This window comes from Onychostruthus taczanowskii, unplaced genomic scaffold (genome assembly GCF_017590055.1).
Source record: "Onychostruthus taczanowskii isolate IOZ18803 unplaced genomic scaffold, ASM1759005v1 scaffold26, whole genome shotgun sequence".
NCBI lineage: Eukaryota > Metazoa > Chordata > Aves > Passeriformes > Passeridae > Onychostruthus > Onychostruthus taczanowskii.
In genome coordinates, this window is record NW_024499906.1 from 10,113,893 (window position 1) to 10,126,314 (window position 12,422).

The 12,422-nt window shown below is 35.2% G+C and overlaps 1 protein-coding gene across 1 annotated transcript in view; it reads left to right on the top strand.

Annotated features, from left to right (window-relative positions):
- Nucleotides 1-12,422, top strand: part of SUPT20H (SPT20 homolog, SAGA complex component) — a 25,979-nt gene continuing 13,557 nt past the window's right edge. The window contains exons 1-14 of the mRNA XM_041407266.1: nucleotides 1-90; nucleotides 214-272; nucleotides 356-422; nucleotides 1,821-1,947; nucleotides 2,551-2,654; nucleotides 3,189-3,305; nucleotides 3,427-3,480; nucleotides 3,679-3,818; nucleotides 5,045-5,201; nucleotides 5,287-5,343; nucleotides 6,938-7,009; nucleotides 7,990-8,147; nucleotides 10,314-10,346; nucleotides 12,260-12,371. Of these exons, the coding sequence (XP_041263200.1) occupies nucleotides 1-90; nucleotides 214-272; nucleotides 356-422; nucleotides 1,821-1,947; nucleotides 2,551-2,654; nucleotides 3,189-3,305; nucleotides 3,427-3,480; nucleotides 3,679-3,818; nucleotides 5,045-5,201; nucleotides 5,287-5,343; nucleotides 6,938-7,009; nucleotides 7,990-8,147; nucleotides 10,314-10,346; nucleotides 12,260-12,371 (1,347 nt within the window). The remainder of the gene's footprint in view (nucleotides 91-213; nucleotides 273-355; nucleotides 423-1,820; nucleotides 1,948-2,550; nucleotides 2,655-3,188; nucleotides 3,306-3,426; nucleotides 3,481-3,678; nucleotides 3,819-5,044; nucleotides 5,202-5,286; nucleotides 5,344-6,937; nucleotides 7,010-7,989; nucleotides 8,148-10,313; nucleotides 10,347-12,259; nucleotides 12,372-12,422) is intronic.

Here is a 12,422-nt window from a genome sequence, read left to right on the forward strand (position 1 = left end):
ATGATGACTGTAATATATGATGACTGTAACTATGATGACTGTAACATAAACCAGATTGTGTTTAGTGCACTTTTGGAGCAGTCATGTACTGTAAGTGTTAATTACTTTCTGTATACATGGAATGCTGTCTGGTAATGATCTCTAGTTGTGTGGTAACTGGAATTAAATTTCTTTGTAATGTATTTTGGTTTCTTGTTTACTTTTCTCTTTTAGTATATCATTGAAAGTGCCCGTCAGAGACCTCCCAAAAGAAAATATTTATCCAGTGGAAGGTACCAAGAGTTTCAGTATTTAGTTTCTTAATAGCATTTCTTTGATTTAATTTGGGTTACATGTTGAGTCTTTTTAATTTCAGAAAATCTGTATTTCAAAAACTTTATGATTTATATATTGAAGAATGTGAAAAGGAGCCTGAGATAAAGGTAAGTGGAAATTGCTGAAAAGCTTTTCATTTCTGTCTAAACAGGCAGGTTGAGAAAATACTTTGGTTTTAATTCCATTTGATTTCTTTGTTAAATGAAATATAAACCCTTCCTACTGTAGTATTCACTTAAAGATAAGACCACCTCATGTGAATAGTAAGGCCTAGACTGGCTTAGTGAGCTGTTCATTCTGTCTTAATCCTGCAGTCACTTAAAGATAAGACCACCTAATGTGAATAGTAAGGCCTAGCTAGACTGGCTTAGTGAGCTGTTCATTCTGTCTTAATCCTGTGTCACCGAAGGGCACTTGTGTTCAAGTTCAGGACCAGTGTCAATGCCATGTGCATTGTTGTTTCACAATCAGTTGCTTAGTATGACTGCTGTGGAAAAATGTGGAACATTTTTCAGACCCTGTAATTTTGTTGTAAATTCAGATTTATTTCTCCAATTGTTGGTAAGCTAAGAAGTTTTGTGAAAAATTTTCATAATGTTAGATAAGAGACTCAAACAGGCTTATCAGTTCTAAATATAAGGTGTAAAAGGCACAAATTACTTTGCTAAACTCTGAAGGTCAAATTGAACAAGAATATAAAGCTGTGGAACCTGCTGCTTTTTATTGCTGCTTTCAAGGAAGTAAAATGAGTGGGAAGACAAATGAGCACTCAGGTTAACTCCCAGTTAATGGTTGTACCCAGAGCTGGTATTCAGAGAGGAAATATGGTCTCCAGCCAGAGGCTGTAAAATTATCTGAGGTTCAGAATTCATTGTCTTAAGTTCTAAGGGGATTTCAAATGTTTCAATTTGTAGGATGTTTATGTGGTCTCTGAAACACACCAATAAATTACAAAAATCTGTTATACATCGAAAAGATAGTTTTACAGTTAAATAAGGGTATAGTGTCTATGGCTGCTGGATCAGATTTCAGCAAATAAAGACAAGAAAATGCAATTAAGGAAGCTTCCAAATGTTCCAGTTCATTATTTTAATCCTGGAGAGAAATGCCTTCTTCTGTTAGGAATATTTGAAAGTACTACATGTTTTGTTGTTACCAAACAAGTTGTACTGAATTGATGCTGTTCATAGAAATGATATAAATAATGGTGCATTGTAGATTTACAACATTTTAGCATAATGTTATTCCTATTAACTTTGTCTGCGGGCTTCCAGTTCTAAGATTTGTAATTTAAATGAGTGGGATTTTTTACAAAAATCTGTGTCTATAAGCATGCGTGATAATACATAATATGTTTATTCTGCTGAATACAGTAAATTAAATTTAACTGGGCTTGTTTAGATGTGTAATTTGCCATTAATCTAAGTCACATTCTAGCAATGTTTTTATTTCTGCTAATTATTTCATAGTACTATGTTCATGAGCAATGTTTACTTTTAAAGCAGAAGCTGAGACGAAATGTGAACTTACTTGAGAAGTTGGTTATGCAGGAGACGTTGTCATGTCTGGTGGTAAACCTCTATCCAGGAAACGAGGGTTATTCACTGATGCTCAGGGGAAAAAATGGTTCAGGTAATATTTTGCTCTTGAATTTTTAAAAATACTCAGAACGCTGTATAAATTTTTAGAATGTGTTGTTGTTTACATTTATCTGTTTTACCTCCAACATAATTCCGGTGGGGGGTGGGAGAACAACCAACTGTACTTGAGCTAAAAATTTACATAGAGCTCTGAGCTGTTTATCTGCAGACAAATTCTGTAGATAGGAGTCTTTTTTATAGCCTTCCAGTCTCTTATTTCCCCTTAGTTTCTGCAGCTGCGTATGCAAGTTTCTCTCACTTCAGGTTCCTTCTGTCAGATTGTTTCTTTCACTGCTTCCCATGTCTAGATCTGCCTAGAAACATTTGTGTTCCACTTTGGTGGCATTTTCATGCCATTTGTACTGCCATGGGCAGTAAGAGCATACATTATGTTACCTGGAAGGAAAAGCTAGCACAGTAAGAGCAAACTAAAACTCTTAAGTACAGAAATGGATGTAAAAAATAACAGAATCCAAAAATATGGTATGTGTGGATAGGTTTCTGCCAACCCTGCTTTTTCCTGTGGCAAGTTTGTTTTAGATTTCTTAATGTGCGAACTTGAAACACAAAGGTAATGTATTTTGTTTAAATTCAGACTCTGAGACCATCCGTCTGCCTTATGAAGAAGGAGAGCTGCTTGAATATTTGGATGCAGAGGAACTACCACCTATTTTGGTTGATCTTTTAGAAAAATCTCAGGTTTGAAATTTTTGTTTTCAAAAAGAATTTAAGTACTGCACCCAGATAGACCTTGATTTTTTTAAGTGGTTCACGGAGATGATTGTAACCACAAGACACTTGTGCATATGAAACTATAGTATTTAATGCCCCAAATAAGTATTTTATTGATATATAGGAAAAAAAACAGTACTTATTACTGAGGAGAAGGAGATAAAAGAAAGATTGCTATGTTACAGCTGTGAAACATCTTCAACTCTGCTCTAGCAATATTTCCTTCGTTCTTTCTCATTATAGAATGTTTGGCATGAGAATTTCTTAAAACTGCATTGCTGGCATATGAAAACACTGCATTTGAAGTTTGTATTTTAGGTTATGTCTAGGACAAGCATGTCTGTGTACATAGAAAGGTCTGCTGGTCTGAAAAACTTAGTCATTAGTTTTATTCCTAGTTTCACTGAATTTTATATGTTATATAGCAAACTTCTTTGTAGAGGCAGGGGAAGATTGGTAAATGCTTGTTTATTCAAAAGCTGGTGTTTTTCTTTTAACCAGGTTAATATTTTCCATTGTGGATGTGTCATAGCAGAAATACGGGACTATAGGCAGTCTGGTAACATGAAATCTCCAACGTACCAAAGCAAGCACATTCTTTTGCGACCTACAATGCAGGTAAAGAGGAGCCTTAAGTAATTTGTCAGTGTTATGGTAGTTCATAGAATGGAGATATATAAGTGGAACATATATTATCAAATCCTATTATTCATAATTACCGTTATGTCTTTTTCCTCAGACTTTAATTTGTGATGTGCATTCTATAACAAGTGACAACCACAAATGGACACAGGTAGGTTAGAGGTTATTTAAAAATTTTACAGTGATGTCATAAATACACAACAAAACAAAAATTTATACATATTTGTAATTTGTTATAATTTTTTCCAGTTTTTTCTAAGATAATGTCTACATCCATAGGTATATAGGAACTTTACTACTGTAAAAGTTTTCAAATTTTTATATTTATTAATATCTGTGTATATTACAGGAGGACAAACTCCTACTTGAGAGCCAACTTATTTTGGCTACAGCAGAGCCTTTGTGTCTTGATCCTTCAATAGCAGTGACCTGTACTACAAACAGACTCCTGTACAACAAGCAGAAGATGAACACTCGCCCCATGAAACGGTAGTTTGCAATATGAAATATGTTTTCAAGGAAGATTATAAGTAATGCTTTATGTGAAAGTTTAGCTCCTCGTAGGTAATACACCTATTTAAATAGGAATGTGTGAGAAACAGTCAAGAAATTATATCATGTTTTTAAGTGCTCAATATTGTATTTTATTTTGGTTACTAGTAGATACTGTAGTGTGCTCACTTTGGTATACCAAAGGAAAGTGTATATATATTTTCTTAAAATAATCAATTTTAGTGCAGTTTGGATTTGGGGTTTTGTGTAAGCAGAGTCAGATGACAGCTCAATAATGTAAAATACATAAACAAATATGTTGCATATTGGTCTCTGATTTGTTAAAAGCTGCATATAAATTTCATCCTGAATGAGCAAATGAAAATAATTATTTGTTTGACATTGAGGCTAAAGGGAAGTGTAAGTGTATAAGAATATTGGAAAAATTTAAAATAATGTGGTATGCACTATGTACGAAATACTGAAATTATTTCACTTTTGTGCATGGTTGGGCTCTTCCTTATTTCCACACAAGCTTGAAACCTTTGTTCAACGTGTTTTTCTATCACAAGAGTTACATTCACTCTGCAAATAGAAATGCATTAATGGTCTGTCACAATTAGTAAAATATTTAAAAATAAATTTGCATTGAAATACTATGCTAGTACCAAACCAGCAGTAATTTAAAAAAAAAAAAAATGTATTTGATCAAGCTTTCTCTGAAATTAAAGCTTGGTGGTCAACAAATATTCCACTAGAAAAATAGGAAAAGGGATTAAATGAGTGTCCATAACAGCATTACTGAACCCATGAGTTTGTCATGAAACAAAGACTAGAGAGTAGTTACTGTCATTATAACTTTATAGTTACATAAGCAGGACAAGGATCATTTGATAGAACTGAAATTATGGTAATAGATAAATATTTTAAGCTTGGCAGCTTCTTAATTACTCATTTTGATGATGTACTTAAATCAGACATTTAAAAAATAACCACATTCTTAGTGCTGAAACAGATGAACAGAACACTGGTATATTTTATAAATATGAAATCATAATTTAGAGTTGTACAGTGTAATCCAGAAAAGCAATTTTAAATTAGTATTTAAAAACTTACTTGTCTCCATGTAAGTAGCAGTTCCCTGCATATTTTTGGTTTTGTACAGGGGCAGTGGAGAAGTTAATGTTGATGGTTTTACAAGCTTAGGTGTCATTTTGCCATAGGTGCTTCAAAAGGTACTCAAGGTCCTCTCTGAACAGACAGCAAGAAGTAGCTCACTACTCAACTCCACCTCAGCTCAGACTACTTGACTACTTACAGAAAAGGAAGGAGAGGAAAACAGCCCAGCAATATGACCTCAAAATTTCAAAAGCTGGAAATGTAAGTGTTCTGAAAAGTGATGTAATATACTCCTAACTATTTAATTAAAGGATTTAATATGTTAATCCTGTTTTTCATTTTCCAGTGCGTAGATATGTGGAAACAGAACCCTTGCTACTTGACTGCTCCTTCTGAAGTAGATGTAAGACCACCAATTGTTATGTATAATTAGCAATTATTTGAAATTGTATTATATGAAGAAGTCTCTAAGAAGTAAACAGTATCAAAGAATGACCTTTAAAAAGCGGGAGTGACTTTAACATTTACAGTTACTTTTCTGTACCATAAGGTATAAACACAAGTTTAGCCACACTGTAATGTATTGCAGTTGTATCAGAATAGTCTGGATAGATTAATCAGTACAAACAAATTGTTAGCATTGTTCTTCTGTGGACTCAATGAGCACATGTCTATTTGAAGTTGTCTGATTGTATGAAAACCTAAAAAGCAAATGGGGTTTGTAGATTGTTTAAAAATTAGTCACTTTTCTTTCATCTTGGTAGAAATTCCTATCTTTTGATATATTATACTATGGGACATTAATATTTTGAAAAGTTTTAGACTTTATGCAGAGAATTGTAGTTGAGAGTTGTTTTTTTCGCTCTGTGTGCATTTTTCTCTTGGGGGCATTCATATTCTTACTTTCTGGCACTGCCAGAACACATACTAGTAGTGTACAGAAGGGACTCATAGAATATTCTGAATTGGAAGGGATCTACAAGGATCATCAGGTCCAACTCCTAGTCCTGCAGGACTGGACAAGTCCCAAAATCATAAAACGTGTCTTATCCAAATGCTTCTTAAACTCTCTCAGGCTTGGTGCTGAGAGAGGCTACCTTGGGGAGCCTGTTCCAGTGCCTAGCGACTCTCTGGGTGAAGAAACTTTTCCTAATATCCAACCTAAACCTCCCCTGACACAACTTTAGGCCATTCCCTTGTGTCTTGTCACTGGTCACCAGGGAGTTTAGATCAGTGCCTGCTCCAACTCTTCCCTTCACAAGGAAGTTGTAACTGCAGTGAGCTCTCTCCTCAGTCTCCTCTTCTCCAGGCCAAGTGACCTCAGCCACTCTTGATACAGCTTCCCCTCAAGGACCTTCACCATCCTCGTGGCTCTCCTTTGAACACTCTCTAATAGCTTTATATCCTTCTTATATTGTGGCACCCAAAACTGCCCCAGCACTCAAGGGGAGGTAGCCCCAGCTCAGAGCAGAGTGGGACAATCCCCTCCCTTGCCTGGCTGGCCAAGCTGTGCCTGATGCACCCCAGGACATGCTTGGACTTCCTGGCTGCCAGGGCACTGCTGACTCATATTTGACTTGCCACCAACCAGGATGTCCAGGTCCCTTTCCACAAGTTTTCTCTACTATGCTGAGATTTTTTTAAAAGACTGTAGACTAGACAAGACTGTAGCTTTGGACATCATAGGGCCGGTAAGAATGCAAATGACAGTGTAAGTTTCTACAAAACAAACCTCTCTTTTCACTTCAACTTTGTTGTACCTGACTTAATCAGAGGCTTTAGGAATGACTGTTATTGTGAAATTACTTAACCATTCCACATTGCAGGCAATTATTTCAATCTGTAATCTGAAACCATGTTTCACTCTTCTGTTAAGTTTAACATAACAAATGTGGTATAACATTATAAAGTTCTGAAGGTTCTTAAATTATGTTTCCTTGAAGAAACGTAGGAGATAACATCGGGGTTTCTTTCTTTTCTGATCTATTTTCTTTAAGGTGGAAAAATATGCCAAAGTGGAAAAGTCTATCAAGTCTGATGACTCACAACCAACTGTCTGGCCAGCACACGTGAGTAATTTAGACCTTTGGCCAAACTTCACTGTCTCTAGTTGAAATGCCTCTTATTTCAACAAAATCAATGTGATGTGGAATAATCTTCCCTCCCCCAATTTAATTCATCTTTCATGTGTTATAGAGACATGTGAAGATTACCAGAGATACTTATAATTTTGTACAGTAAAGCAAGCATGTGATCAGTCTGATTTCCTCAGATTTTCCAGAAATACAAGGATAAGCAACTTGTACTAAAGAAGTTATCATAATTTACATGGAACTCTGCACAACAAATTGCTTTCTTTACTCAGACATTCAAAAGCTGATGAAAAAGAGCTTTATTGAAATCAAAATGTTACATTTTAGAAGAGATTAATATAAATGCCTGTTACAAAAAAGCTTCTTCTGCAATGTTTAACCTTAAGATTTTTGGCAGAAACTATGTGATTTAATCAGAAGTAGTAATTTAATATAATCATTGATTAATTCACGTTAATAATAATTAATTCATTGATTAGTTATGTGATTAAATCACAAAATTGATTAATTTTTTATAATTTCAGAGGGATGGCACTAGCTTTATTAACAGCATGTGTCATGATATTTTTGTAGTTGCCTGTTGGAAAAAAGTAATACTTCCCCATAGAACTTGATGTTCAGCTCCAACATTTTACTCTCTTTTTGCATGGTCATAATTTATATAAAACTGTTTCCATATATGTTTACCCAGTCTACATTTCCATGTGTAACATGATTGTTTGGGATTTGCAATAACTTTGTATTTTTAAGAGGCGATAAATCCTTTTCCTCTCATCCTGTTAATGGAACTTCTGGAATCACTTCCATTTTAAAAAATGCACCTCTTCCTGTGGAGTGTTACTTAAAGTTACTTATAGCACGTTTCTTACTCTGTGTTGTATATGGAGTTGGTCTGCTTTACTTGCTATTTCAGCTAAGGCTTGTTCAAGACTTACTAGGTCATTCTGTCTTTTTAGGAAATGAAGGATGATTATGTGTTTGAATGTGAAGTTGGTAATCAGGTTCAAAAAACAAAACTGACCATTTTTCAGTCTCTTGGCAATCCCTTGTACTATGGTAAAATTCAGACGCTCAAAGGTGATGAGGAAAATGACAACCTATTAACTCCATCACAGTAAGTTACATGTTCTTTTTTTAAACTATGCTGTGATCAGTAGGTGGAGGAAAACAAACATTACTTGTAATTTTCAGTCACAAAAATACACTAGAGCTAGTAGTCTGACTTAAGATATTTTAACCAAAAAAAAACCTAAACCAAAATGTGTATAAGTAACCATCATATTTCAAATGTACTTTTGCATTAAATTAGTACATTCTTTTACATTAAAGATACATTGGAGGAAAAATAAGACCGTGAAAGTTGTGGAGAGACTATGAGATGTTGTTGCACTCCTTTTTGGTGATACTCAGAATCTTAATTGTTCTCAAAATTTGCCTGATGCTATGAAAGCGTAAGATGTGACTATATTCTGTTTACTCTTAGATCCAGTTGAAGTAAATAAATGAAGAAAAACATAAGCTTCTAAGAAGCTTCATAATTTCGAATTGTTTGGAATATGCTGGTTTTGGCTGCTGTTCTACAAAGATTCGCTGCTCTCGGCTGTTTTTGTTGTATACACCAGATTATTTGTGTGGAGGAACCCATGCAGCAGAGTAGAGCGTATAAATTTCACTAAGGCAAGGAGCAGTGGGAATGAGGAAACCTTTTAGTTCTGCTAATGAAAGTTATTTTTATCTTCTAGTATGTAATCATTCTCTTATTTTTTATGAAAATCTTAAAACATCCTGAGTTTTAAGAATATTTTATCCTTAGACTTGAGATATTCACTGTTTGTTTCCATACTGTTGTGGTTTAACTCCAGCTGGCAGCTAGGCACCATGCAAACTCACTACCTCCTCCCCTGACCTCCTTGGTGGGATGGGGCAAAAAATAGCAAGGGTAAAAGTGAGGAACCATGTGGCTTGAGATAAGGACAGTTTAACAGGTCAAGGAAAACCTAGACATGCAAGCAAAACAAAACAAGGAATTCATTCACCGCTTCCCATGGGCAGGCAGGTGTTCGCCTGTCTCCAGGAGGGCAGGGCCCTATTGCACCTCATGGTTACTGGGAAAGACAAATGCCTTCTCTTTAAATGCTTCCCCTATCCTCTCTGCCTTTTTACCCTGGCTTTATATGCTGAGCATGGTGCTATATGATATGTGTGGAATATCCCTTCCTTTGGTCACTTGGAGTCAGCTGTCCTTGTAGTGTCACTTCCCCACTTCTTGTACACCCCTAGCCCTTTTGCTTGTGAGAGACTTTTGTCAATACGGCTTAGGAATAGCTAAAACACCCTTGTATTACCAACACTGTTTTTAGCACAAATCCAAAATAGCCCTGTGTCAGCTACCTTGGAGAAAATTACTCTACCCTAGCCAAAACCAGCATACATACTTAGTACTGCTCTTTTTGGAACAACAGTGTTATTGGAGTTGTGTAATAAGGCTGGGAATTAAATTAATTTAGGGGTATTAAATGCCTGGAGGGTTTTGGAAATCATTGCTAAGACACTAACAATAAAGTTCATGAAAGCTTGGGTAACTCATCCTTAGCAAACTGTCATATGAAATGAAAGGTGAAATAAACATTTTTGTTGTTCAGCAGAATAAAATGTTTTTTTTAACTTTTTTTTTTTTTTTTTGAGCTGGAGAAAGAGAAAGTTCTGTAAAGTTAAAGAAACATAGTCAATAAGCTTGCAAGCCATAAGTGTTACACAAAAGAGAGATACTTACTTAGAAGGTCTGGAAATTCATGGGGAATTGGAATTGGCATAAATGAAATCAAGCAATGGAAACTAAATGTTTGTTAAAATATTACGCATAGCACTGTTTTTGACCTCTCCTCAGCATGTTTGTATTTCAGTCTGAGTGTACTGGTATGGTTTATACATAACTTTTCCTTTGTACTTTTTACATAAATAATTCTGTAGCAGTTACTCGCTTTCATTTTTTTAAAAATATAAAATCCAAAACTTCTATATTCTGCCTTTTGCTTTGTAGGTAATTTACTGTTAAAGGAGACAATATTAGATCATGCGTGTATATTGTATTTATAGTTAGGAAGTTAAGTGTGTATTTCAAATACTGAATGATACTCAGTCCATTGAGTGGATACATTATCATTTGTATTTCAAGCAGGTATGAAAAAAACACAGCACTGCCATTTGTTTGAAGTTTTGTGATTACAAAAATATGTTCTTCTAGTCCAATTCATGACTGAAAATGTACTTTATATTTTAGGTTCCTTATTGGTTCGAAGACTGATGCTGAAAGGTAAATTAATACAGTTTGTACAGCTATGTGGCTTGATGACAAATAATAAATTTTGTTCCTTTTTGGCAGTTATGACTGCCAGTGTTACAGTTATGGAAACAGATGCAGAACAAATGAAAAAAAATAAGAGGAATTAGTCATCATATCAAGAAGTAGAATAGTGTGTAGTTTCTGTATTTAACAAGGAAGGAAGAATAGAGGACATCAAATACGTGAGTACACCTGAACTCTGAGCACTTAGCAGTAATTTCATCCTAACATTTGGCATGGTAAATTAGCAATCATGGAAATAGCTCATTTAAACTTGTCATTTGAAGTGTAATCAAGGATTTAAGACTTATACACCTTCATTTTGTGTATTGCATATGTCTTGATTCTGCTTTCCTAGAGAAGCAAATAATAGACCAATTTTTCAGTATATTTTAGTTGTAGAATGAGTAGGAGTGGCAATTCAGGGGTAACTGAGGCAGCAAAATAAGTGGTTTTTTAAGTGTTTGTCAGAGTACATCACATTAGATTGCCTGTGCGTATAAGCACAGAACCTTTAAAAAGGAACCTCTGTCAAAGCCAGGTGTGGTTTTGTACCTCCATAGGATACCGCTGGCTATGTACATGCCATAGCTCTTATCCCATGCACCCTTATGTGCCTGGCAGGGAAATGACTCTTTGATTTGATCAAAAATCATTAATAATGTTCTTTTTTTAAATAAGTAATTTTGATCAAGAAACTCTTTGCTTTTGTTCTCTCCTATCTCCTTTGTGCTGATACTTTTGCTTGTTCTGTAAGCTGAACTGGGGAGATTGGCTGGCTGAAAAGTAAAACAACAGTATTACAAGAGGCTAGTTTTAACTGGGATTTCCGCATCATGTTTATCACTGGGTTGCACAAGTCCTTTCATCAGAATAAGCAACAGGATTTCAGTGTCAAGGACAAGAAGAAACAGTAGAAGAGTGCAGGACTACCTTTTTGAGTACATGGCATTTTACTACCCTGATTTTGCCGATTTTTAAGTCAGTCTAAAATCTAATTGCTACAAAAAGTGCACTGCCCACTTCCCTCTGTCATGTGTGTCAGGGCCCTTGCTTATGTCTGCATTAGTCAGGTAACAGCATATGACAGAAGCAGGGCTACATCAAAATAAAGAGTATTTCATCACATTTAGGTGTGAGGTAATGGAAATATTCCAGCTGGTTTTCACTGAGGTCCAGTCTGCCAGAGTGTAAGTGACCACAGCACTTCAGGTTTATATTTCAAGGTCCTTTTTTATATTCCACTCATGTTTGTGAAACAGTATTCCCTCAGCTTGGTTGTCTTAGATTAGTAGGGATGTAGTATCTGATTCAGATAATTTGATAGAACAGTATTTTAAACTTGTTTCCCTGATGCTTTATCATATGTCTGTCATAATGCTCACAGGGGAGTATTGTTCAGCCCTGCATTTAGACTCCTCATCTGACAAAGACCTCAAGCTGAAGGAGGGTTGACTGTTTCACAGGCAGCATAACCAGAAGAGACACTTTTATAAAATATTCTGGACCTCTGTAAAAAAGGGGGAACGGGATGCCTTTTGACTGATATCCCAAAGATCTGCAGCTGCTTTTGGGAATGGAACTGTTCTATTGTTTTCTGTATTCCTCCAGTAGAGTGTTTCTTACACTGTATTTTGTATGAGAAAAAAAAGAGATTAAAAGTTACAATTAAATAAATCTAAGAGCCCAGGAATATAATGTTGAAAGATACAAAGAGATATAAGTATGTTTTATATATGTGCATCTCTATGTTATATAGAGATATGCTTACACAATATATAAAATATATTACTATAACATATAGAGTTATGTGTTTATCTGTAAGTATCTACTTTGGAAGTTCAAATTTGTTAATCTTTTTATGTCCTTATTGTTTGTTTCAGGGTGGTGAACCAGTACCAGGAGTTAGTGCAAAATGAAGCTAAATGTACTGTGAAAATGTTTCATAATTCAAGTGGATCAGTCAGTCGTCTTTCTCCAGGGAAGGAAATGGAAGTGAGTTTATCAGGCTACAGATTTCTCTTATTTGCACTTAATTATTGAATT